We start from the raw sequence: 26,720 nt of genomic DNA, 5'->3' as shown, positions 1-26,720 counted from the left end.
CATTTATTCATCAAAATCATACTATCCATGTAATTAATCTAGGTGAAAACACTTTTATTTGTCATACATGCATATTTCCACCTTCATCAGCTTGACTTGAATATGAACTTTAATAAACCTTCAGTGTTCATCTTTTAGCATTCCATGTTTCTAATTATTATCTACCTGATTTTCATTCAGACGTTGTTTTTTTTTTGTTTGTTTGTTTTTTGTATTTTTTTTTTCATTTGCCTGGCTTTATGAGAGACTGAAGTAAGCTTTTAACAGCTTTCTGTTTTATGTTGGATCTCAAATTATGATGGATAATGGAACATATTCTGAGCATTAGTGTGCGTGCCCTCTGGTCTACAGTACTGTAATCCTATATATGAACTAAGTTTGTAGAACAAATTGGAAAAATGCTAGACAGTCATTATTTAGGACTTTCAATAATTTGCAACATTTTGATGAGAAAATGATACAGCGTGATTCTCCACAAGTTCAACACTGGAAACCTTCATTGTAGTTTTATGGTTTGGCATTTTATTATACTTCCTCAATATGATACAAAAGTAGCCATTAGACACCTGCCATGTTCTGCAAAATTGAATAGGAACAGTTTAAAAGCCAAGAGATCAAGTACAGGAAAAACATCAACAGTGTTTTTTTACAGGGAAACATGATAGTTGTCCTCTGAGAACTACACAATCAGGGATATGTAACTGCTTTAAAATATTGTGCTTTTGTTGAACTGTTTCCCAGTATAAAAATCCTTAAAAGATGTTGGTTAACTCTACATATTCTCCAAATTGTGCAGAGTCTGAAGGAAAAAACTGGTGTTATAGTTCCTATAGTAGCAAGAGTATAATTCAAACAGAAAAGAATAGGGATATACCAACTTGAGAAAAAGGCAAACATACACTTCATTCAAAGCTTCCCAGAGGTTTGAGCTTAAAAATTTGTTGGAATAAAAATAGTTCACCATGGTCTGTAACTTTCAATAGTTACCAACACAATTATATCATAATAGCTATTATATTAGCTATTATGTTGTAAGCTCCCAGCTCAGGACTTTGCATGTATTAGCTGATTTTTTTTTTTTTCTACATGATAACTGAGGAGAATAGGAGTGCTGTAAAAAGGATACTGTTCTCATAGTCACCCATGAACTAGAAGTTCTCATTCTAAAGATGAGGATACTGAGGCACAGAGAAGTTAAGTGTTAGCTAATAAGTAGCAGAGGTAGAATATGAACCAGGGCAGTCTGACTCCAGAGACCATTAGGATACGTATACTGTTTCTCGGTTAATGTTGCGGTTGAAAACATGGCCTTTGGGAACTGTTTCCCAGTCAGTTCCTGATGTCTCCAAATAGACTCATCACAGGTATCTATCAAAGGTACTGGTTGGGGTGCTTTCTACAAAAACCTAAGATACAGTTTATATCTTAAATAGACTAAACATCTTTCTCTCTACTTCTCATTCATTCCTTCCTTCAGAATTTATTGATATCTACTATGTGCTAGACATTGTGTAAAATGTTTGATGCAATGTTATAAGATACAAAGTCCCATCTTCATAGATTGTTTATTATACTGTTTGGATTATACATAAATGTTGTTTTAGCCGGAAGCTAATGTCCATTGCATCACAGTATATTATAATGCTCATCTCTTGGTTGTTATATCAGTAAATATTTGACATGGAAAAGCTGTGCTTTAACACCCAATGTGGACAACTTGTATACTAGAGCATGCTGGTTGGAGAGTCACAATACCCACAATTATGAAACTTTAGGTCCTAATATGTACATTTCAACTCATTTTTTGTTTGTAGCAGAAAATGCATTTTCTTTTCCTTCTTGAACATTTGGCTTCTTAAAAGGAAATTGGATATGACACCAAAGTATAATCCATAAAGGAAAAGTTGGCAGATTAGACTTAAATTAAAATTTTAATTAAAAATTTTAAAATAAATTGGTCTGCAAAACATACTGTTAACAAATGGAGGGGGAGGGACACAGACTATGAGAATATATTTGCATATCACAAGTCTGATCAAGAACTTGTATCCAGATGTTGGTTTGTAACATCAGGAGCTTCCGGAGTATAATCTGAAGGACTGGAGAGACCTAAGACAGAGGTAGGCTATTCCTGATTGATAGGTACCACTTTTAATAAGCAAAGAGAACTTACATACGAGGCTTGTCTTGAGTGGCTGTGCAAAATGAGTAGATTCCTGCACTTGCCAGCCAAAATGTAAAAGTTTATATAGAGGCCGTACGTGGGTTCAGTCATATATACTGTGCATGTGGTCTTAATACCACATCATTATCTCGAGGCTCTATCCTTGGGGCAGATCCTAGGAGTGAGGAAGGCAAACAGAATGTCCTTGCACATTCCAAGGACAGGGGAGGGGTGAGGAGCCTCTAATTGCTTGGGTCCAGTTCACCGATCAACTGGCAGTTACATCTTCTCCATGACCTCCTGCAACACTCCATCCTTATGACCAGCTCTTACAATGTTCCACAGCCCCCTCCCCCATAGTGTGCTCTGATCAGTCAGCAAGGGGTTTCACTAGCATGAAGGTAGCTTCTTTGACAGCAATGTGGCTACACAGAAGGCAGATGCCAGATGCCACAGTAATGATACAGGCACATGCAAAAGAAAACATAGATTAAGACACTGATTTTCAAAATCAGTGACAAGTGTTTCCACCAAAAGCCCCCATGTTCCAAACCACTGATTTATTAAGTCCTATAGCCAGAGGATCAGATCATTCAATGTGTCCTCATGTTATTTAATAAAGATGATATATTAGCAGACTTCTCAGGTTGCATACACAACATTCTGTTTGGAGAATAGCACAGGTACATCCTTGTGAGGTAGAATTATGTCCAAGGCCACCCTGTTTCAGAGCACAGTTTTTCTCATTAGAGACATTTCAATGTTTATGAAGGACAAACTTTGTCTATCATTTAAGGCTGTCTGGGTGGATTTAGTAAGGGCTTCTATATGTGCTGTAACATCCTGCAGGCCAGGGGTGGGAAGGCAAAGACGGTCCCTAATGACCATATCAGTGGAAAACAGAATGTGCCCATCTGACCTCGAGGGAAGTGAAATTGGCAATTTTCAATGTGGGGTGGATTCTCTCCTGTGTCCAGGGAAAACCCAGGGTGAAGAAGCCCAACCACTCAGGTGGAAGCCATGGCCAAAGATTTGTAGCACATAATTGCTGGGTGCCATTCAGGGCTACTTAGTGAATACATGGTGGGCATACCAATCAGTGAAAACCAGTCATTATCCTTTAATATGACCTAATGAAAATATAGTTCTGGTGATATCCATCCCAGATTTCTTGGATAATTGAGTTGGTTCTGTCTAGAGTGCATTCTCTTCCTAACATGAGGTTACCAAGGTGTTCAATGTCCATAACCATTCATGTGGGATAAGTCATATGAACCTGTCCCAAATCTGAACATAGCCACCCATGGCTTTGATAGTGGAATTTTTAGGACCCTTCTGATCAGCAGTTTTATGGGCTGCCTGTGCCGTTTGATTAACATTAAAAGAATACCCATGCACAGTGTTACTGGTAGTGTGTGGCACAGGTTTCTACATCAGTATTGGTGATGTCCGATGAATTAAGAGTATTAGTCCTAACTTGTTAATTCTTTTTTCTTTTTTAATTTTTTTAGTGTTTATTTATTTTTGAGACAGAGAGAGACAGAGCATGAATGGGGGAGGGGCAGAGAGAGAGGGAGACACAGAATCGGAAGCAGGCTCCAGGCTCTGAGCCATCAGCCCAGAGCCTGACGCGGGGCTCGAACTCACGAACCGTGAGATTGTGACCTGAGCCGAAGTCGGACGCTCAACCGACTGAGCCACCCAGGCGCCCCTAACTTGTTAATTCTTAACGTATTACTTTAGGGACGTCTAATCTCCCCTTCCTGGAGTGGCAATACCACTATGACAATCTTGGAGAGCTAGAGAAGGACAACTGCCCACATAGTCAACAGTGGCATTGATTTCTTTGTTAGGTATACAAATGGGTCCACTGTAGAAAGTATCTCTATCAGGTGCTCATCTTGTGACCAGAAACTATAGATGCAGCAAAAGTCTAAGGTCAAAAAGACAAATATTTAATAAGAACTTGTATAAGATCTTCCTCTTCTATGAAAATTACACCTGTGGACTGATCCTTAGCTATTAATGTTGAACCTGGTTGTGCACACTGCACATGTTGGCTGGAGGAAGCAGCACCGTCTTGCATGAGGAAATGGATGGGGGAGTGGGCTATGCTGGACCAGGACCCTTACCATTTCCCTTCTTTCAATGGTTCATATTCCATTCCAGGTATAGTACATGTTAACAGTTCAGTGTGCAGAAGGGCAATGGGATCCCAGTGGATATTGAATAGTTCCTGCTTACTGAGGGGCACACTAAGTAACTCACCCATCCCACTGCAGATCCCAGTAGATAACTCCTTTCTCAGACACAATAGGCTTGGTGTTCTCAGTGGCAGACCATGTTGATCCACAGTGAGAGTCAGAGCAATAATGACTGTTTGCTGAGGCTTACATACCTTCATGGTATTGGATGCTTCAGCAGAGGTGCCCAGTCAGGCATGTGGAACAACAAGCTCTACTGGTTGATCACTGAAATGTATTAAAGCCTGGGACAGTACTTCAGTCCATTGAGTCGAGGTGATTTTACCTGTTACTAATTTAATCTGCTATTTTAGTATTTCATTTTTTTTCTTTCTACCAACCCTGCTACTTGTGGGTAATAGGGGAGAGGGAGCCTCTATTTAATGGCATATTCTTTTGCCAAGTCTTGCACATTATGACCTTTAAAATGTGACCACAGATCACCATCTGTTCAATAGGGGCATCCATATATGGTGTTCTTCTCTAACCCCTTAATGATGGAAGCCTACTTTGCATGGTGACAAGGGAAAGCTTGGGTCATGTCAGATGCCGTGTCTACAGAAACCATGGCATATTTAGAAACTTCACTCGGGGACAGGAGCCAATATGATCAATTTACCAATTCCTCACTGGTTGGGAACTCTGGTAGATAACGCTAGCCTTCTTTGCCACTTGCCTTGGATATTGGTGAGAACACAAAGGTCCTTCTGTTACTTCATTAACCAAGTCACTGTAATTTAAAAGTAACCTGGCATCCTTGGCAATATGCTGTCCCACCTGAGCACTGTGGTAGCCACCTTTCTGTGCACCTAATCTGCTGTAGTTACTGAAGAGTCAGTTGCTAAGCTTATATCTGAGCTAGAACATCAGCTTTCTGATTGGCAAGGGGTGTCAGTGTCTTATGAGGTGGGATGAAGAAGACAACGAGGACTGTCTTAGCTCTTATATGAGAATTCAGATGTCTTTTCATATATTCTGACCCCACAAGAATTTGTTATAAAATCACTCATGCCTTGGCTACCCATTATCTGATCCATAGGGTAAATCTCTTTAGAACAGCTCAATTGACAATACAAAGGGTTAACAGCCCTGGATCATGAATTTTCACTAGCCAAACTGCTTTAAGTTCAGCTCATTGGCTGCTGAGATTTGTTCTCATTTCCATCCAGATTGTGTCAGTGCTGGGCTGAATAGGGACCACAATCCATGTGGACAGATTGCCTCCACAAGACCAATCTTTATAGCAGGTATCAGCAGGAATTTCTTTCACTCCCTCTCTACAGGCCACAGAGGTTGAAACAGTAATAAGGACAGGGGAATTTGGGGGATTCACATATTCTACAGGGCCTAATAGCACCCACATGTCTAGAGACAGTGGGCTGGTGGACAGGGTAGTCCTCAGCTGCAAACAGGTTTGCCACTTAGTCAAAATGGGGGTTTGAGCCATGGCAGAGGTGAGTTGATGGAATATATATTTTAACCCACCCTTGATATGAAGGGAAATTCTTACCTTGATATGCTGTTCCTTCAAGAGAGACTCTACCTTGAGGAGCTCTGTATACACTGCTAGGAGCTTTTGCTGTATGGGGCATATCAGATTTTTTATTCCTTCCAAGTGGGACCAAAATCCTAGGGGCACTCTCTCCTTCTGTTGTATCTGCCAAGGTGCCCAACCTGTATCTTCCAGAGTCATGGACACATCTAATGCAAATAGTAGCTCTGCTTGAGAGATGCCCAGAGCTCTAATCTGCTTCATTAGATTTTTGCCTTCTCAAAGGCAGCTTGCTGCTCTGATTCCCAGTCCCATATGTGTCCTTTCTTTACTTGGTGGCATAAGGGATGGAGATGCTATTTCATGTGGGGAATAAATATTTTTAGAAGTTGGTTGAGCTTGCATTTTATCAATCACAGCTTCTGGGACCACATGTATCTTACCTGGCCAGATGACGTCCAAAAACCTTACATTAGTTCCTGGATCTTGAATTCTGTATTGTTCACCACCTATCCTCTCCCTCACAGTTATTCAAGCAAAGCCCACAGGGTGTCCTGCAGCAGAGGCACATCTTCACTTGTTAACGTTATGTCATCAATGTCATGAGTCTCGTTTACTAATGTGGGGAAAGGGGATAGGGACAGGTTGCAGACTACCATCCCATTACAAATGATTGGGCTGTGCACATAACCTTGGGGAAACACTTTAGAGAAAAGTCTATTGTTGTCCCTTCCACGTGAAGGAAAATGATCTTGTGGTGGCCTGAGGTATATTGGAAAAGACATTTGGTAAGTCCAGCACGGCTTGACACACTCCTACACCCCATCCAAGGTATCTAAAATAGTGGCAATGGTGGACACAGCAGCATGGGTAGGGGACATTACCTTGTTCAATTCTTGGTAGTCTGAGAAAAAGAAATGAAGAGTGAGATATGAATTTATTCATATCATTTCAGTACTCCCTCTAAATGTTAATGGACTAAATGCTCCAATCAAAAGACATAGGGTAACAAAATGGATAAGAAAACAAGATCCATCTATCTGCTATTTATAGGAGACCCATTTTAGACTTAAAGACACCTTCAGATTGAAAGTAAGGGGATGGAGAAGAACTATCATACTAATGGTCACCAAAAGAAAGTTGGAGTAGCCATACTTATATCAGACAATCTAGATTTTAAAATAAAGACTGTAACAAGAGATGAAGGACATTATATCATAATTAAGGGCTCTATCAACCAAGAATATCTAGCAATTATAAACATTTATGCCCCCCACAGGAGAGCATATATATATATATATATATATCTCACAATCATAAAAAAACTCATTGGTAATGCTACCATAATATTAGGGGACTTTGACACCCCACTTACAACAATGAACAGATTGTCTAAGCAGAAAACCATCAAGGAAACAATGGCTTTGAATGACACAGTGGACCATATGGACTGAACAGATATATTCAGAACATTCCATCCTAAAGCAGTGGAATACACATTCTTCTTGAGTGCACATGGAACATTCTCCAGAATAGATCACATACTGGGACACAAATCAGCCCTCAACAAGTACAAAAAGATCAAGATCATACCATGCATATTTTCAGACCACAATGCTATGAAACTTGAAATCAATCACAAAAAAAATTTTTTTGGAAGGACAACGAATACTTGGAGATTAAAGAACATCCTACTAAAGAATTAAAATGCTAACCAAGAAGTTAAAGAAGAAATTAAGAAGTATATGAAAGCCAATGAAATGATAATACCACAGCGCAAAACCTCTGGGATGCAGCAAAGGTGGTCAGAAGAGGGAAGTATGTAGCAATCTACGCCTTCCTAAAGAAGGAAGAAAGGTCTCAGATATACAACCTAACCTTATACCTTAAATAGCTGGAAAAAGAACAACAAATAAAACTCCAAACCAGCATAAGACAGGAAATAATAAAGATTAAAGCAGAAATCAATGCTATCAAAACAAAACAAAACAAAACAAAACAAAACAAAAGAGTAGAACAGATCAATGAAACCAGGAGTTGGTTCTTTTAAAGAATTAACAAAATTGATAAACCCATAGCCAGTGTGATCAAAAAGAAAAAGAAAAGGACCCAAGAGATTACAAACAACATTACAGAAATACAAACAATAGTAAGAGAATATTATGAGCAATTATATGCCAATAAATTGGGCAACCTGGAAGAAATGGGGGAAAAATATAGAAACATGTAAACTACCAAAACTGAAACAGGAAGAAATAGAAAATTTGAACAGACCCATAACCAGTTAAAGAAATTGAATTAGTAATCAAAAATATCCCAAAAAACAAGAGTCCAGGGCCAGATGGCTTTCCAGGGGAATTCTACCAAACATTTAAAGAAGAGTTAAGACCTATTCTTTTGGAGCTGTTCCAAAAAAATAGAAATGGAAGGAAAGCTTCCAAATTCATTCTATGAGGCCATCAATACCTTGATTCCCAAACCATACAAAGACCCCACCAAAAAGGAGAACTATAGACCAATTTCCCTGATCAACATGGATACAAAAATTCTCAACAAGATACTAGCAAACAAGATCAAACAATACATTAAAAGAAGTATTCACCACAATCAAGTAGGATTTATACCTGGGATTCAGGGCTGGTTCAAGATCCTCAAATCAATCCATGTGATGCATCACATTAATAAAAGAAAGGACAAGAACCACATGATCCTCTCAATCAATGCAGAGAAAGCATTCAACAAAATACAGCATCCTTTTTTGATAAAAGCTCTCAAGGAAGTAGGGGTAGAAGGATCATACCTCAAGACCATTAAAGCCATATATGAGAAACCCACTGCTAATATCATCCTCAATGGGGAAAACTGAGAACTTTCCACCTAAGGTCAGTAACAAGACAGGGATATCCACTCTCACCACTATTATTCAACATAGTATTGGAAGTCCTAGTCTCAGCAGTCAGACAACAAAAAGGAACAAAAGGCATCCAAATCAGCAAGGAGGAAGTCAAACTTTCACTCTTTGCAGAAGACATGGCACTCTATATGGGAAACCCAAAAGATTCCACCAAAAAACTGCTAGAACTGATCCATGAACTCAGCAAAGTCTCAGAATGTAAAAAATGCACAGAAATCGGTTGCATTTCTATACAATAATAATGAAGCAGCAGAAAGAGAAATAAAGGAATTTATCCCATTTACAATTGCACCAAAATTCATAAAATATCTAGGGATAAACCTAACCAAAGCGGTGAAAAATATATACACTGAAAACTATAGAAAACTTATGAAATAAATTGAGGAAGACACAAAAAAATGGAAAAATATTCCATGCTCATGGATTGGAAGAACAAATATTGTTAAAATGTTGATACTACCCAAAACTATCTACAAATTCAATGCAATCCCTATCAAAATAACACCAGCATTCTTCACAGAGCTAGAACAAACAATCCTAAAATTTGTAGGGAACCAGAGAAGACACTGAATAGCCAAAGCAATCCTGAAAAAGAAAACCAAAGCTGGAGGCATCACAATTCTGGACTTCAAGATGTATTACAAAGATGTAATTATCAAGACAGTATGGTCCTGGAACAAAAACAGACACTCAGATCAATGGAACAAAATAGAGAACCCAGAAATGAACCCACAAATGTATGGCCAAATAATCTTTGACAAAGCAGGGAAGAATATCCAATGGACTAAAGACACTCTCTTCAGCCAATGGTGTTGAGAAAACTGGACAGCAACATGCAGAAGAATGAACCTGGACCACTTTCTTACACCATACACAAAAATAAACAAAATGGATGAAAGACCTAAGCATAAGACAGGAAACCATAAAAATCCTAGAGCAGAAAGCAGGCAAAAACCTCTTTGACCTTGGCTGCAGAAACTTCTTACTCAACATGTCTCCGGAGGCAAGGGAAACAAAAGCAAAAATGAACTACTGGTACCTCATTGAGATAAAAATCTTTTGCGTGGTGAAGGAAGCAATCAGCAAAATTAAAAAGCAACAGGCTGAATGGGAGAAGATATTTGCAAAGGACATATCAGATAAAGGGTTAGTACCCAAAATCTATAAAGAACTTATCAAACTCAACACCCAAAAAAGATATAATGCAGTGAAAAAAGGGGCAAAAGACATGAATAGATGCTTGTCCAACGAAGACATCCAGATGGCTGTCAGACACATAAAAAAAAGGTCAGCATCACTCATCATCAGGAAAATATAAATCAAAACCACAATGAGATGGCACCTCACACCAGTCAGAATGGCTAATATTAACAACTCAGGCAAGGACAGATGTTGGTGAGGATGAGGAGAAAGAGGAACCCTTTGCCACTGCTTGTGGCAGCCCCTCTGGAAAACACTATGGAGGTTCCTCAAAAAATTAAAAATAGAACTACCCTACGACCCACAATTGCAGTACTAGGCATTTATTCAAAGGATAGAGGTGTGCTGTTTTGAAGGTGCACATGCACCCCAATGTTTATAGCCGTGCTATTGACAATAGCCAAAGTATGGAAAGAGCCCAAATGTCCATCAACAGATGGATGGGTAAAGAAGATGTGGTATATATATACAATGGAGTATTAGCAATCAAAAAGAATGAAATCTTATAATTTGCAACAATATGGATGGAACTAGAGTGTATTATTCTAAGCAAAATTAGTCAGCCAGAGAAAGATAAATATCCTATGATTTCACTCATATGTGGAATTTAAGATACAAAAAGATGAACATAAGGGAAGGGAAGCACAAGTAATATAAAAACAAGGAGGGGGACAAAACAGAAGAGACTCTTAAATATAGGGAAGAAACAGGTTGCTGGAGGGGATGTGGGTGGGGGGATGGGCTACATGCTAAGGGGCATTAAGGAAGACACTTTTTAGGATGAGCACTGGGTGTTACATGTAGGGGATGAATCACTGGTTTCTACTCTTGAAATCATTGCATTATATGCTAACTAACGTGGATGTAAATTAAAAAATAAGTAAATAATAAAAGTAAAAAATAAAAAAATAATAAAAACAAAAGAAAAGAAAACAAACAAACAAATGAAAAAAACCCTGAAGCCTACATGCTGTATAATTCCATCTCTATGACATTCTGGGGGAAAAAAAGCAAAACTATAGAGAGAAAGAACAGATCAGTGGTTTCCAGGGACTAGAATTTCAGGAGACAAATTGACCCCGAAGGGAAAGCACAAGGAATGTTTGTGTTGATAGAGCTGTTCTGTATCATGATAACCCTGGTAGATACAAGGTTCCATGAATTTGCCAAAACCCATTGAACCATACAATACATAGAGTGCATTTTATTATATGTTAATTAAAAAGTTGTGGGTAATGGTAAATAATGAAAAAAGCCCACACGTTGACAACTCTTTTCATGGGACAACCTTAATGAAATTCATCTCCTTTGACTTTGGTTTTCCATTTCTCAAAATTTGTTCTTAGGAAAACAATCAATGATATGGTCAAGAATATTCTTTGTTGTGTTATGTGTCACAGAGAAAATTGAAAATGTCTTAATTGTGCAATTTTAACAAGGTAGCTAAGTAAATTATAATATATTTCTTATTCACTAAAGGCATTCAAATTATCTTATTGAGGGTTTATTATATAGAAAGAAATGATCATTTTTTACTGTTATATTATCAGTTTACTCTATTGACTTACCCAGTTTAACTTAAAAAACATTGATTATCAATGTTTGCAAACTTTTAGACAACTTGAAATACTTTCTAAAGGTATACCATATATTCAAGCTGATCCATATATTTTTCTGAATAGCTAGATATATAAACAGATAGGTATATAGATAGGCAAAATGAATAATGTTATTTCTGCCTTTATACTCATTTCAGTTCCTTTTTTATTTTTCTAGCTAAGACAAAATTGGGATGGAGAATAGAGGTAGTATCTTTGATCCAAATCATTTTTCTGTTTGGGGTGTCATTTATCTCCATTTTCAACCAATAATAAAAAGCCACATTATATATAAATGGTGCTTTGCAATTTCCAAAGTATTATTTTACATTAGCCTCTTTGATCTATCACCATACCAATAATATAATCAGGAATGATAGCAGCACTCTTCCTACCACTTATTCAAGGAATCTTAAGCCTAACAGTTTTCCTGGGCCACATTTTGGTAGGTGTTGAAAGCAGAACTCAAATCCAGATGTCACAACTCCTATCAAATATTGTGTTCCTTATAAACCACTGTTTACTTACTTCAAGATTTTCCCTTTTGAAAGGGAAATTTAGATCATTTATTCCATTGTTAGAATTTTGGTTTCATCTTTTAAAAATTATAGAGAATCTCTATAAAATTCTCATGAGAAACAGAGTTTCCATATTAAACAGATGTCATCGGATTGTATTTTGAGATGTAACAGTGTGCTTTTTTTCATTGTGGGCAACCGCCTCCCCCCATACCCTGATTACTGAGCTGTCCACCGTGTTCAAAAGATCAGGATTATTATACCTTGAATGCAAACAGATGGTACCAGTCAGTGCCCAAAATTGCCATCTTGAAGCTCTTTTCAGAGACAAAAATCCTGAAAACCAGACTTTCATATGCAAGAGCCAGGTATTTTGTAAATTCCAAATAGCTCCCTGTAGATATCAAGATGGGAGGCCAAAGGACTCCATACAGATTTAGTGTCAGCCAGAATCCTACAATGGCCAGTTCCCAGGGAGGGCAAGAGAAGGTACACAGATGAGTGTCTCTTACCCCCTCTCCTTTTGCAAATGAAATATTGGACAATGAATATGAAAACTGGCTGTTTCAGATAGGTTAAAGGGGAAGCAAAAGCAGAGGGACCATTCCCCTGTTTGATACTTTGGGAAGAGCCTGTGCACACGGGGTTCCCTGCACCACACCTAAAGGGATGGGGCTGCAACAGTGAGAGGATGATGTACTGTGTTTAGGCACAGAAAGGAGATCAGAGCTAGCTGCCTATCACCCTCACAACCTGGTCTCTCTGGGCCATTTATGATATGAAGTCTTCCCAAAATTCCTGTATGCTCCAAAGTGGGATAGGAAGTGTTAACTGTCTCCAGGAAACTGGGACTAGCTTGGAGTCAGGTCTAGGTGAGTATGAAGTGTGTGGACTAGAAAATCAGAAGCTATGTCAAAGACTATAAATTAGCAATAGATGCAGGTGCATCTTTAAAAACATGCATCTTTGAGTGATATAACAAAGACCAAGTTAAGGAAATATTTCAGTAGGAACTTTAAATGGATATATTTATGTATCCCCTTCCCTTCGCAACTCCTGTCTGTTTTTGACTACCAACCAGAAATTGGGACTTGTTAACAAATTGATGTCATTTTTAGGAAAAAAAAAGTTATTTTTCAAGGTCAAATTATGGTAGGTGTCAAAAACAGCACTATATATATAGTTACTTTTCCCCCCACACCTTAGTTGTAATGAGTAATTTTCAAATCTTTACATACACACAGGAAATAGTGGTTACTTTCTTCTGAAATATGTGGTTAAGTCCAACAAAATATGGCGTTTCAGCTCTAAGACACTTTGTTAGATTTTACTTGGGTTTGTTTTTGTTTTTGTTTTTGATAATTTTAGTTTACTTCTATGTCTACTCGTCTACATTTTCTTTCACCCTGAGTAACACTTAGTATAGTACTCATGAGCTAAAGGTATTATAATCCTCTATGCTTGACTGACTCCAGTGGATCAGGCCTTATGTAGCCCAGTACATATATTGTCTTGACAGTGAGAAGATAATGAGTGTCAATAAAGCATCATGTTTAAGAAATAGGCTCTAGAGCTAGGTTGTCCAGGCTCAAATTCAGGATCCACATTTTACTTAGGTTTGTCCTTGGGTACATTGTTAAATTTATCCAAGACTCAATATTCTCATCTCTATAATGAGCATAATTATAGTTCATACCTCATAGTATTGTTGTGACATTTAAATGGGTTGATATATGTAATTTACTTAGAGTAACAACTGACATCTACTACATATGGTGCATGTGTCTACCGTTATGAATGCTTTGAGGATCAAATGAGTTAATAAATACATGTTAAATGTAAGATTGTGCAGGTGACATTCTAGGTGATCAAAGTGTTACCTGCTATTATGTTATTATATGCTGGGGAACTGGATATCGCTGCTCAGTTAGATTTCTGAACAAACATCTCACCTGCCATGTAGATTAAATTTCAGCTAACTTACAGCTTTTTAAAACATGTCTACCTTAGAAATATTGGCTTCTTATTTTTAACTCTTATATCTTACCTAAAGTATTTTCTTTTTAGCAGTCCTTTTGAGTACCCCATTCATCTTAAGCCTTTGCTCTTGTATTCTCTTTATTTTCTTTTAATAGCTATTAGAATTTGATTGTTTCTTTTTGTTTGTTTGTTTGTTTTTACTTTGTGAATATCCTTACATCGTTATTATATTTTTGCTTGTGTTTGTATCATTTATTTAATCATGCATTGTGCTGTTTCTGCTGAGTGTCCCTCCTATCCACTTCCTTTCCAGTCTTGTGTTCTGTCTTATCCTTCCATCTTTTAGTTCTGAGCTTTTTTTCATCCGCTTATCTTTTTTATTTTTGAAATAGATTGCCCTATTCTGCCCCACCCTGTGATGCAATTCCCAGATTATCAAGGTGCCCACTCCTTTAGGCTTACTCTTTCTAATACTCAATTTATTGAGTAGCTGACAATGGATTGTGTAGAATCACATCTTTATGTTTTGGCATCAGCTGAAAGTAATGTAATGATGAATGCACATGTGAGATAGGAGCCAGGAAGCAATACAGCATAATAGATAAGAATATCATTTATAATGTCTAACAGATATGTTTTCCAGTGCCATGTTTTCAGATACTAGCTGTATGACTTTGAGCAAGTTTTTTTTAACCTTCCTGTATCTCAGGTGTAAACAATGGTATCTAACTAATGATGTCACTGTGAATATTCAGTAAACCACTACATGTAAAGCGGTAAGTACAGAGTATAATACACTCTGTTTTCTCAAATGTCAGATGCTGATGTTCTTTTATTACAGTTGTTTTTGTTATTGTGATTATGATAATACCTAACATCAGGTTTCTTTGTCTTCACATATGTGTCAACTAGATAGACAAGTAAGTTTCAAATTGTGAAATTAATAAGCAGAAACATTAATTTATTGCTGGCATTGCATTATTACATGTAGATTCTGCTTAGCCTTTAGCTTTAGTTTTATATTTTATTGGTTTAAAATATAAACACTTCCTTAGTTGATTAAGGTCTCAGTCCAAAAGTGGCCAGGGGCTACGTACCTTTAAGAAGGTAACATTTAAATTTAAAAATGAAATTAAGTGCATATCAATTCCAGTAAATTTGCTATGTATTATCTGTTGACATCTTACTCAGCTGTCGGCAAGCATTTAATCAACATTTATTGGCATTCTTTTCTGAGATTTAAATAGGACATAAAATTTTATGACATGTAGAGTATTTTCAATAACTGTTTCATTATTTTTCATAGATAGTATAATAGTATACAAGAGAAAATATCAATAAAGTACCCAGAGTGAATTATTTGGGGCAGAGCAAGGTAGTTTGAAGTTTGTATAATGACAAAATGCTGGTCTACTTTCCAAATAATATTGTAGATTTGTGAATAGCTGGGTTCTCTTTTTTTTTCCATTTTGTTTATAATCTTTTCTCTTTTTGGACATATAGATCAGAAAACTAAGAATTATAGTTGTTTGCTCTATTGTTACAAAAGATAGATGGTACTTCACAATATTGAATTCTAAGTCCTTAGTGGTCACAAAAAAGGAATGTTACAGAATGTAATATATACCATAGGTATAGTTTAAATACTAGTTTGATACAGAAAGCCCAGACTCTGATAGCTTATTAGTGTTAAATTTACATGATTGCTTGACCAGTAGCCATAGAGTCTGCATGAGCTACTTATACTTTAAGTGGCACTTCAATGGGGAAAATAAACCTTTTTAAGGAATTGTGAGTATATCCATATGTTCAGGAATCTTCCTTTCATCTAAATACTTTAGCTTTTAGCTGGGAATGGGTGGGCATGAGGACAGTAGTATAAACTACTGTGTCTAAGATCTAGTTATCTGGCCATCTGTGCCACAGTTCCCAGAATCACAAACAAAACTGAGTGATAAATATGACCCCGAAATTTTACCCCTAGGCATGTACTGAAAATAACTGGAAACGGGTACTCAAAAAAGTACAGGTATAAGCACTTTCATAGCAGCAGTATTCACAATAGTTAAAAAATGTCCAGTAATGGATGAATGGATACACAAAGTGTGGTATATATGTACAATAGAATATTATTCATCATAAAACGGAATAAAGTAGTGTATATGGTACAACATGGATGAGTCTGCAAAGCATTAAGTGAAAAAATCCAGAAACAACATATCAGAAATTGTGTGATTCCATTGAAATGGAATACTCAAAATAGATAAATCTGTAGAGAGAAAACATAACTTGGTGCCTGCAGGGTCTGAGGAGAGGAGTAAAGGGGAAAAATGCTTAATGTATAAAAGGTGTTACTCTGGAGTGATGAAAAGGTGTTGAGGCTAAATAGAGGCAGTGGTTGCACAACACTGTGGGTTACTAAGTGACACTGAGGTGTTTACTCTAAAATGGTTAACTTTATATAATGTGAATTTCCCCAAATTAAGTTACTAAAAAAATACTGAATGGCCACATTGAAGCAGCATCATATCCCATATTCTCAGAATCACAATTGGTTTAAATAAGTCCACTCCATGAGGAGAGAATGTGGAGTTTGTCATTATTGATCCTGAGGAGGCTGATAAGGGCTGGAAGTAATTTTACAGTCTTCTTGAAAGATGAATTCAATTTCCTTCTTAAATATATTCTATTTTATTATGACATTAGATTATCAGAGCTTGTGAAAATCACTTTTAATAGCCAAGTTTCTGTCCCATGTGCCGCTTTATTTTCCATGCTTGCCTGAGATTTCAGTTGGTCTCATTGATCCATCCGAGAAAATGAAAACAGGAAAGTATAAATGCTCCTCTTCTGAGATGGATTCTCTCTGTACAATGAGGGCAGATAATTATACTGCTTTGGATGGGCAGTTGAGGTTATTCAGGCTCAAGTGCTTTATTTTTGACTCTTAAATGGTTTAGATTCACCAACCATATAAATAAAATGATCTGGATAATTATACATAGTTTTTATATTTTATGTGAACCAGACTGTGAAACTGTTGGTAGTTGTTTGTACACATATATGAATGGCACAGTAAGTGCTTTCAATGGCTATGACATAAATATCTAGATTTTTCATATAAAGAAGGCCATTAGGTTTTTGTGGTGTACATCTTTGCAAACACACTTTAAAGGTTTCTGTATAATGAAAGTCCTTCATGTGCTAGGTACTTGCTATATATGTCACATAAACGATTCCTAATCCTTAGAATATCCCTGAAAGATAAGTGTCATTATTTCCTTATTACAGATGAAATAGCTGAGGTTCAAAGAAGTTAGGTGATGTACTCGAGAGGAGAAGTAGGGCGAGGATTCACATCTAGACACTTAACTGTATGCAGCTGGGCTACCTTGTAACGGGGATCCCATTGCAGCTCACTCACAAACTGCAGACACTGCTTATGATTCGTAGTTTGATTTCCCTAAAGAAAATCTCATTCATTTGCTCACATGTCTGAATTATCCTGTATAGACAAGCTATCAAAATATCGGTAGGAATATTGACATTTAACTGCATGGAGGAAATAGGTATATCAGTTTAAATGAGAGCTTAGGTGTTCAAAGTATTTGAGCACCTGATGTGAATACTAAGGGTACTGAATGGTGATTTGGAAGGATGTTAAATTTGAGTCATGGTAAACCTGATCAACTGGAAATTTAAGGAAGGTAGAGAGATAGCAAAACTTGCGTGTCAGTCTAAGTGATTCAGAATTTGATGTCAAATAACAGTTTCAGCATGGGTTTTGTCTTCTCCTCATGCAGCTTCAGTATTATCTTCTAAATGTATTGCATTTTCCTACCACCTATTCCTATTTCCTATTTTGTTGATACTTTCATTGCCTGGAGAATCCTCTTTCATTGCCACCAAGTTTCAACCTTTCTTTTTTTCTTCGTTGAAAGCCTTCTGCTATCATGCTAGTCCCCCAGATGACCTTCTCTTCCCTGAACTACTATAGTATTTTCTGTTTTAAACACACATTTGCAACTTGGCATTTACTTTTGGACTAAGTTTTCTTTTTATATGTTTATAGCTCATCTCTGTTATGAGTTATGAACTCTAGTGGGGTATATAATAGTATCTTCACCGATTTTTGCCCCATTATATGCCTTGGACATAGCACACGTTCATCAAATAGTACTTGATAATCTTATAACTCTTGAAGGCAGGGCTTTCTAAAAACAATTCATCAAAATACCACTTCTAGGAGATATTCTCCTCAAAAATGGATGATTGTTGGCCAAATAAGTCTGTAAAACACTACATTCAACTTCCACCCTAAGAAATTTACACTGTACATTGGCATTTTCAGCACTCTGAGGAGTTTTTCAGTAGTGAGACCAAGTTTACTATTTTAACTCAGTATTCACAGCTTTCTCCCCACTTTTTTGTAAGAGCCCTACTAATACCTATTATGCTTCAAAAATGTCTTCTGTGAGACATTGCTTTAAAGTGGTTTGTGGGGTACCTGGGTGGCTTAGTTGGTTGAGCATCTGACTCTTGATTTCAGCTCAAGTCAGGATCCCATGGTCATGGGGTTGACACCCAAACTTAAGATTCTCTCTCTCTCTTTCTCTCTCTTTCTGTCTCCCCCTCCTTCCACCCCTCTCCCCTGCTTGCTTGCTCATTCTCTCTTTCTCTCTCTCTCTCAAAAAAAATAAATAAAACTATATTTTTTAATTTAAAAAATAGGGGTGCCTGGGTGGCTCAGTCAGTTAAGCATTGGACTCCGGGTTTCTGCTCAGGTCATGATCTCACGGTTGGAGATGTGCTGGTGGTACAGAGCCTGCTTGGGATTCTCTCTCTCTCTCTCTCTCTCTCTACCTCTGGCCCTCTCCTGCTTGCACCTGCATGCGTGCGTGCACTCTCTCTCTCAAAGTACATAAATAAACTTTAAAAAATTTAAGAACTAAAATGCTTTGTATCAAAATTATGTTAATATTCACAAATATGGAAATTAACTTTTGATTAGATGTAGGTTGGGCATTTTGTATGGCCTCCTTGCTTCTGTACTTGGGAAAAGACTACCCCTCAGCTGTGTCAGGGCACATGCGTGTGTGCATGTGTGTGTGTGTGTGTGTGTGTGTGTGTGTGTGACAGAGAGAGAGAGAGAGAGAGAGAGGGAGGGAGCATCTGTGTGCATGTGTATATGCACGTACTATACAGTGTGGACTCAACCTGAAAAATAGACTGAGACTAAAAACAGAATGATTGGAACTGGTCTTTCAGCTTGATTATCTGCTAGAATCTCTATTACTTCTCATAATATGCTTGAAAAGTTTTATTTGTACCTCAGGGGCAATGAGCCTGGCCTCATTTACATATATGAATGCAGATATTAACAGTATACTGTCTTCTCCTCCAGGCAGTCTTACTGTCAACTGGTTTTATTTACTTCCTCAGCAAAGGAATATCCATCTCCTTGGAATTAGACACAATGTGCTTAATGGGAAAAGCAGAAGTTTTGGAGTCAGAAAGTTTTAATTTGATTCCCATTACAGGGACCCTGAGCAAGTTTTCCTTCCAGAACCATTGATTCCTCATCTGTAAAAGAAGATGGGTTATACCTGCTTCTAAGAGCTTCTTACGAGGACAGTGCCTGGCACAAAGGAGATGCCCTATAAACATTAGTCCCCTTTGTAGTTATTCTGTTTGTCAGGCAGTTTATGATAGGAGAATTCCACAGGCATAAAGTCACACAGACAAAACTTCTCTTTCCTATAGATGCTGTTCCAAATATGTGTTGTTACTCTGAACTATAAATGACATCATTATTCTTCATGTCTTCTGTTTTTATGAAGGGACAGTGAGCAGGGGAAATAGAATGAGTTGAACTATAATCTATAAAGAGAAACACTGGAATTGTAATAGTGAGTAAATAACCTAAAAGAGATTTTTTCAATTATTATAATTATTTGAGATACAGAAAAGTAACTTAGAAATGATCCCCTTAGTCTTAACATCTATTCATTGTAAAACAAAACAACAAAAGAAACAACTCTCCACCATTATTTTTATATATAAAATTTTGGGTTTGACTAATTAGATCATTCAAAGGGAGAATAATAAATGTATTAGGAAAAATGTCAGATGGGCCTTCAAATTTGTCTCAACATTATATAATATTTTTTTAAAAAGTTTTTAATGTTTATTTTTGATAGAGAGAGAGAGAGACAGAGCATGAGCGGGGGAGAGGCAGAGAGAGAGAGGGAGACACAGACTCTGAAGCAGGCTCCAGGTTCTGAGCTGTCAGCACAAGAGCCCGACACAGGTCTCAAACCCACGCACCGTGAGATCATGCCCTGAGCCGAAGTTGGACGCTCAACTGACTGAGCCACCCAGGCGGCCCATCAACATTATATAATAATTTTTTCACAAGTCCATTTCCACCATGGTCTGGGATTATTTACCACGTGTACAAACATAACAAAAGAATAATTTTGTGTTAATCTTGCTTAAAGTTACATTTGTGGAGGTAAAGTCACCCAACAGATAATTAGAATGATATAATTCTTTATAGCATAGAATAGAATGTTCAGCATAAATTGAGGTTTGCAGTCCAACAGACCACTGTAGCACCTGTTTTGCAGAAAAAGATATACTTATTACATATGGTTATCAATAGCACGTCAATCATGTCTATCTCTAGCCAGCCGTGGCTAAATTGTTCCTGGAAGAAGCCCACTCTGTCCCTGTGAAGGATGACAAATGAGAGTTTTGCTGTGGTATCTACCTTTCTAAATGCCAAATGATCTCCTGGCAGTTTTTCCTGACATAAATATTATGAATGGCTGAAGAAACCGTCATTTTTCACACTTTATTGGTTTAGACAGAAGGTGAAGTCTTCTCGGCTAAACTGAAGTAGTAGAGGAAGCAATGAACCTAAATGTTCCTTGGACTCTCCTCAATTGTGCATTAATCAGCATCTGTCTCGATCTGGTTGATTACAGGAGAAGATGTATCAGGGAGTCTCTGCCCAGCATCTCCTCCTCCCGAAAGGACGGCTTGCGAAATTGCCTGCCGAATGGATTGTGTGGTGAGTGAGTGGACAGAGTGGTCATCCTGTTCACAGTCTTGTTCAAATAAAAACGCAGATGGGAAACAGACCAGATCAAGGATTATACTGGCATTGCCTGGAGAAGGTGAGTAATAGTGAAGGGTTCAACGGGGGAGTCAATGGCCAAATTACTGTTTTTATTTTATTTTTTTTCTCGTAAGCACTTGAGAAGGTCATATTGTGGAAGTAGCCACATACAGGTGATAGCTCTATGGCCTGAGTCAAAATTAAATGTCATTTCTATGCATACTTTTTCTCTTTAACTCTCTAGTTTATCTATACTGAGTTTCTATATTTACATGATTTGTCTTAGCCCAAACCTATGCCTAGGCCATGGCAATCAGATGGTTGTTATTTTTCATTATACTTATTTTGGGGGGGGGACCACAAAGTTTGATTGCCACACATCCAGCTTCAGGTAGCTCATACATTGGGACATTGGGGAATATAATTGAAATATGTCTGGTAAAAAAAAAAAAAAAAAAAGCTCCAAATTAGGAATCAAGAGACATGGCTCCTTGACCAGGAACTGCCACTGACATCGGCAAGCTATCTGATCCATGCGGCCCAATTTCCTGTTCTGTCATGCTGGCATGTTGTGAGAGGGAAGAAGATGAAGGCTCTGAAATGGCTTTGAAGAAGCTAAAATGTGCTATGGAAATGTAAACGGGTGACATCAGAACAAATTGGAGGAGCAGCTGTTTCTATCATTGATAGCCATGGTCTCTGTCCCCCAGACACATACGTTCTTTCTTTCAGGCTCTCCCTGCCTAGGGCTCAGTAAGAACAGCAGGATGGTGTGGCCACTGGCTGTGAGGAGCTCCTTTTTAAACAAGATTCTGTTCTGTGATCCTGAAAAATGGGGCCAGGGTCAAGAGGAACGAAGATTTTCATATTCTTAAATTGCAGTTGCTTCCCCCTCTTGTCTTTTATATTTCTGGAAGGAGAAAAAAGTCAGCAGTATTTAATGGGAAAAAAATAACAAGAATAACAAAACCAAGGTCACAAATCTTTTTGAGCATTTGGCCCACTGAATAAAACATCATAGGGTGGAAGAGTAGGAAAAAAAAATCAATACTTTAGATTAATGCCAGTTTTTACATGGGTATAAAAACGTGAAAGAAAAGACAGTAATGAAATTTGATTGTCTGACTCACCCAAGAGTGTAAGGATGCACATCTGTCTGGTCTCCCTGCCAGTGGATAACACATTGTCAGATATTATTTCAGAGTTTAAGGATAGGCTCTCTTCTGCCAAGCTTTAAGAGATACTTCTGGGTTTCTCAAAATTGCAGTAAAATGCACGGCTTGATGGAAGATGGGTGTCTTAAAATGATTCTCTGAGAAAAATAATGCTCTTAGGAAAAAGAGACCATATATAGGTAATGTGTGTGTAAGTGTATAGGTTTGACCTAATACCACTTCAAGGTCATGGGCTACTATATCTAACAGACTAACTTATGTAGGCATCATGTTACTAATATAAAAGTAGATTTTTTTGGAGTTTATCTCAGAGACACAGGACTCAGAGGTGGGAAATAGAATCTCTTTTTGTTGTTGGTGGTGGTTTTTTGTTGTTTTTGTTTTTGATCTAATCAACATGTGCTGCTACCTATTATTTAGGAGGGAAAGTGCAATATATTGTCCTCAGATTGTTACTCAGGACAAAAAGACCATGGCCCTGGAATGGGCAGAAGGGTACAGAGGTTCAGGCCTTTGGAATCCTGTGTCAAGAAACCACCTTTCTGGACCATTAAAACAGCAAAAACAAGGGCCCCTGGGCGGCTCAGTCAGTTAAGCATCTGACTCTTGATTTGGGCTTAGATTGTGGTCTCAGGTTGTGAGATTAAGCGCTGGGTGGAGCCCCATTTTGGGCTCTACACAAAGCCTGGAGCCTGTTTGGGAGTCTCTCTTCCCTTCTGCCCCTCTCTGGCTCACATTCTTTCTCTCTAAAAATAAATAAACAGCGAAAACAGCAAAAATAAGAATGACAGTAACAACAGCAGCCTGCTAAGAACAACAGCAAAAACTATGTATCCTTTTTTTATTGTTATTTTTTTGTAGGTGGAAAACCATGTCCCGCTACTCAGGCCCTCCAAGAATATCGTTCATGTAATGACCATTCCTGTATGCAGCTCTACTGGGAGACATCGCCTTGGGGCCCCTGTTCTGAAGACACATTGGTAACTGCCCTTAATGCAACCATTGGCTGGAATGGAGAAGCCACCTGTGGTGTGGGCATTCAGACACGGAGGGTCTTCTGTGTCAAGAGTCATGTGGGACAAGTGATGACCAAAAGGTATCACCAATAGTTTATTGAAAGTGCATATGGGGGCACCTGGGTGGCTCAGTCAGTTAAGCATCTGACTTCGGCTTGCATCATGATTTCATGGTTCATGGGTTCAAGTCCTGTGGTAGGCTCTGCGCTGATAGTGTGGAGCCTGCATGGGATTTTCACTCTCACCTCTCTCTCTGGACCTCTCCCATTTACACTCTCTTTCTCTCTCAAAATAAATAAATACAGTAAAAGTTTTCATTGAAAAACTTAAAAAAAGAAAGTACATATCTCTCAAACAAAGGTAGAAACAGTTATAATATGAATCATTAGTAAAGTTATGGAAAGTAAATTTGGCCCACCAATATTGTATCTATTTGAGTAATCAAACATTTTCTTGATCTCTCAGTATTTTTGGTTCTTTTTCACTCACATAAAGACGAGTTCAGTGTGAAGGTAGGTTCCCCCCTTTGAAAGGATATGGTTGTGTCACACTCCTCTTTAGGTTCCACTGATCTTCTCTGACATGGGCAATAAAGCCACATAGCCATTTGAATGGACTAATTCATGCCTGCAAGTAGGTTATAATCTCATATATGTTAGACTCTTCACATGAAGACATAAATTAAAAAACAAAACAGGATAATTTAGATATAGGAACTAGGATATAGTTATGAAAAAGAGTCAGGGACAATTGCAAGTGATAGGCAAAAAGAGTAGTTAGGCAGAAAACTCCACTGTGGGAGTTTCATCTCTAGACCAAATGAGGAGAAGACCTGACTCTTCCTCATTCCACATGGGAAGTATCTTGGAAAAGACAATGCAAGGGACCTACACAATGTACAGTGACCAGGTAACTGTTCTGTCCATGGAGATTTCCTAGTAGCCATGTTTGAACTAGTCTCCTTCTTGTGGTAAAAGATCCCACCCCAGGGGCACCTAGGTGGCTCAGTTGGTGAAGCATCAAGCTCTTGATCTCAGGGTCATGAGTTCAAGTCCTGCCTTTGACTCCATGCTGGGAATGAAGCCTACTTAAAACAAACGAACAAACAGAACAACCCCACTCCAATCACAGGAATGGTGGGTCACCAGGATGGGAACACCCAAACTTTTGTCTAGTGTCACAAACTAGGCAACTTAAAGTGCTTCCCCAGGAATTCACAGATTGGGAAAATGAAACCCTCTCTTCTTTCTGTTCATGAGGCTCTAAGTATATGAATTGAGAGTTGCCACAAGCATGGTCCTGGGGAAAACAGCAGGTGAGGGGAGTGAAAAAGATGCTCAGAAAGAAGCAAAAACTGAAGCAGAGCACATCCTGGCAACATCAAGTCCTTGGCCTATCCTGCTAAGTGTGCCCCTGCCCTTCCTGGCAACACAGGCAGATACACTTACTTGTCCACCTGATTCAATCCAATTTGTGTTGCTGTCTGGGACATCTCAAGCACCTGATTAATTTCACCTTGGGACACCTTGATGATAGGCTCTGAGCCTTATCCATGGTGGTATGGAAACCACAATTGCTATGTAAGGAAAGTCATAGGAACTCAGATAAGGGTAGTGAACTGTGGATGGCACAAGTCATGCAGACTGGCCAGATACTGCTGGTGTTGGAGCATCCGATGTGCAGATGACTGTGCAAATGCAAGCAAAGATAATATGACTTGAAGTGAAGCACAGTTCAGAAGACCTAATCTCTCTCTCTTCCCAAAGGTGGCTTCTAAGAGTACTGGAGTTGGATGTTCTTAATTGCTACAAACCCAGACTTTAGCACAATGTTTGGCATATAGCTGGTGTACCATAAATGTCTTTGGAATCGACGAATGAGCTGTATTTATATGTGGAAAGTTACAGGGTTTAATGAGGATTGGATATGAATCACAGAAGATTGACAAAAGCTAATGTCTATCTTTTGTTCAAGAAAAATTATTTGATCCACCATCATACATTTTGGCAAAGGGGACTGCCATAGAAAGTAATGACTAGATCATATGCATGACCTTCTACTCTTATTAATTCATAAATGTTATTTCTGCTTCAGACCTGACTTGACATTGCTTGAAATGTTTTTTGGAGTATCAGCTTATGTCAGTTGTGTTTTGCAACTCACCTGGTATGCATAGCACTACACGGACTGATTGAACCAATGGGAGTTATAGCCAAACACGGAAAATAATGCTCACATATCACTAGACTCAGGTGAAAATCTAATTCCTGGGGTTACGGTAAAATCCTAAAAAGCTTCTAAAGATATTATGCAGATGTGAAAACTCCCTTTATCTTGGGAAGGATTTTAGGCTTGCTAATGTTAATTTTTATGATATAAATTTTCAACTGCTTAAAAAAGACTCATGAAATATCAACTTGAATATACAAATAAAATTAAATATGGCTTATAGTTGTAAACCCTACATAAAATGCAGCAAAGTGTTATTCCTTATCATGATGAGAAAATTTAGCATGCCTGATGTCTGATCTTCTCCCTTACATAAAAACTTTTCAGCTCTTGGAGTACCTGGGTGGCTCAGTTGGTTGTCTGACTCTTAATTTTGGCTCAGGTCATGGTCTCATGGTTCATGAGTTCGAGCCTCACATCAGGCTCTGCAGTGACAGTGCAGAGTGTGCTTGGGATTCTCTCTCTTCCTGTCTCTCTGCCCCTCCCCTGCTTGTGTGCTCTCTGTCCCTCAAAATAAAATTAAAAAACAAAACAAAATAAAACAAAAACCCTTTCAGCTCTGAACCAGAACAGGGAATTCATATCCACTTGATATGAGCGCAGTTTGTTTATTTCTTAGCAAAGGGACTTTAGAATTGAGACTAACACCAAATAAATTGTCACGTTTAAAAGTCTGTTTTGACATGAAAAATTGGATTACATGTTAAAGTAGCTCCAATTTCCTTTTCTATTCTAGAATTACTTCAAATGGTCGTTGTTGTTTTTTTAAGCCAGAACACATAAATGTTATTATTGCTGTGAATAGCCTCCAGGTTTGCTCAGTTTACCATCACAGAAAATAAATTGCACAGATGTTTTCCCTAACACACACACACACACACACACACACACAGAGAGAGAGAGAGAGAGAGAGAGAGAGAGAGAGAGAGAGACATTGATAATTACTTTTTACACTGCTAATGAGGCTGGAGACTTAACAACTTAGGTTGAATTCTTACTGTGTATCTCCAAATGACCCTGCTAAATATGAGGAACCTGAGTTGACTTTTTTTTTTATTTTTTTTTTTT

The 26,720-nt window shown here is 38.0% G+C and overlaps 1 protein-coding gene across 1 annotated transcript in view; it reads left to right on the top strand.

Moving 5' to 3' along the window:
• Positions 1 to 26,720, top strand: part of THSD7B (thrombospondin type 1 domain containing 7B) — a 384,726-nt gene that overhangs the window by 169,478 nt on the left and 188,528 nt on the right. The window contains exons 7-8 of the mRNA XM_049615274.1: positions 21,099 to 21,290; positions 23,269 to 23,503. Coding sequence (XP_049471231.1) covers positions 21,099 to 21,290; positions 23,269 to 23,503 — 427 coding nt within the window. The remainder of the gene's footprint in view (positions 1 to 21,098; positions 21,291 to 23,268; positions 23,504 to 26,720) is intronic.

Source organism: Panthera uncia (genome assembly GCF_023721935.1).
Source record: "Panthera uncia isolate 11264 chromosome C1 unlocalized genomic scaffold, Puncia_PCG_1.0 HiC_scaffold_3, whole genome shotgun sequence".
NCBI classification, from domain to species: Eukaryota; Metazoa; Chordata; class Mammalia; order Carnivora; family Felidae; genus Panthera; species Panthera uncia.
Note: the sequence above shows the minus strand (reverse complement) of the source record. Positions and strands in the feature narration are given on the sequence as shown.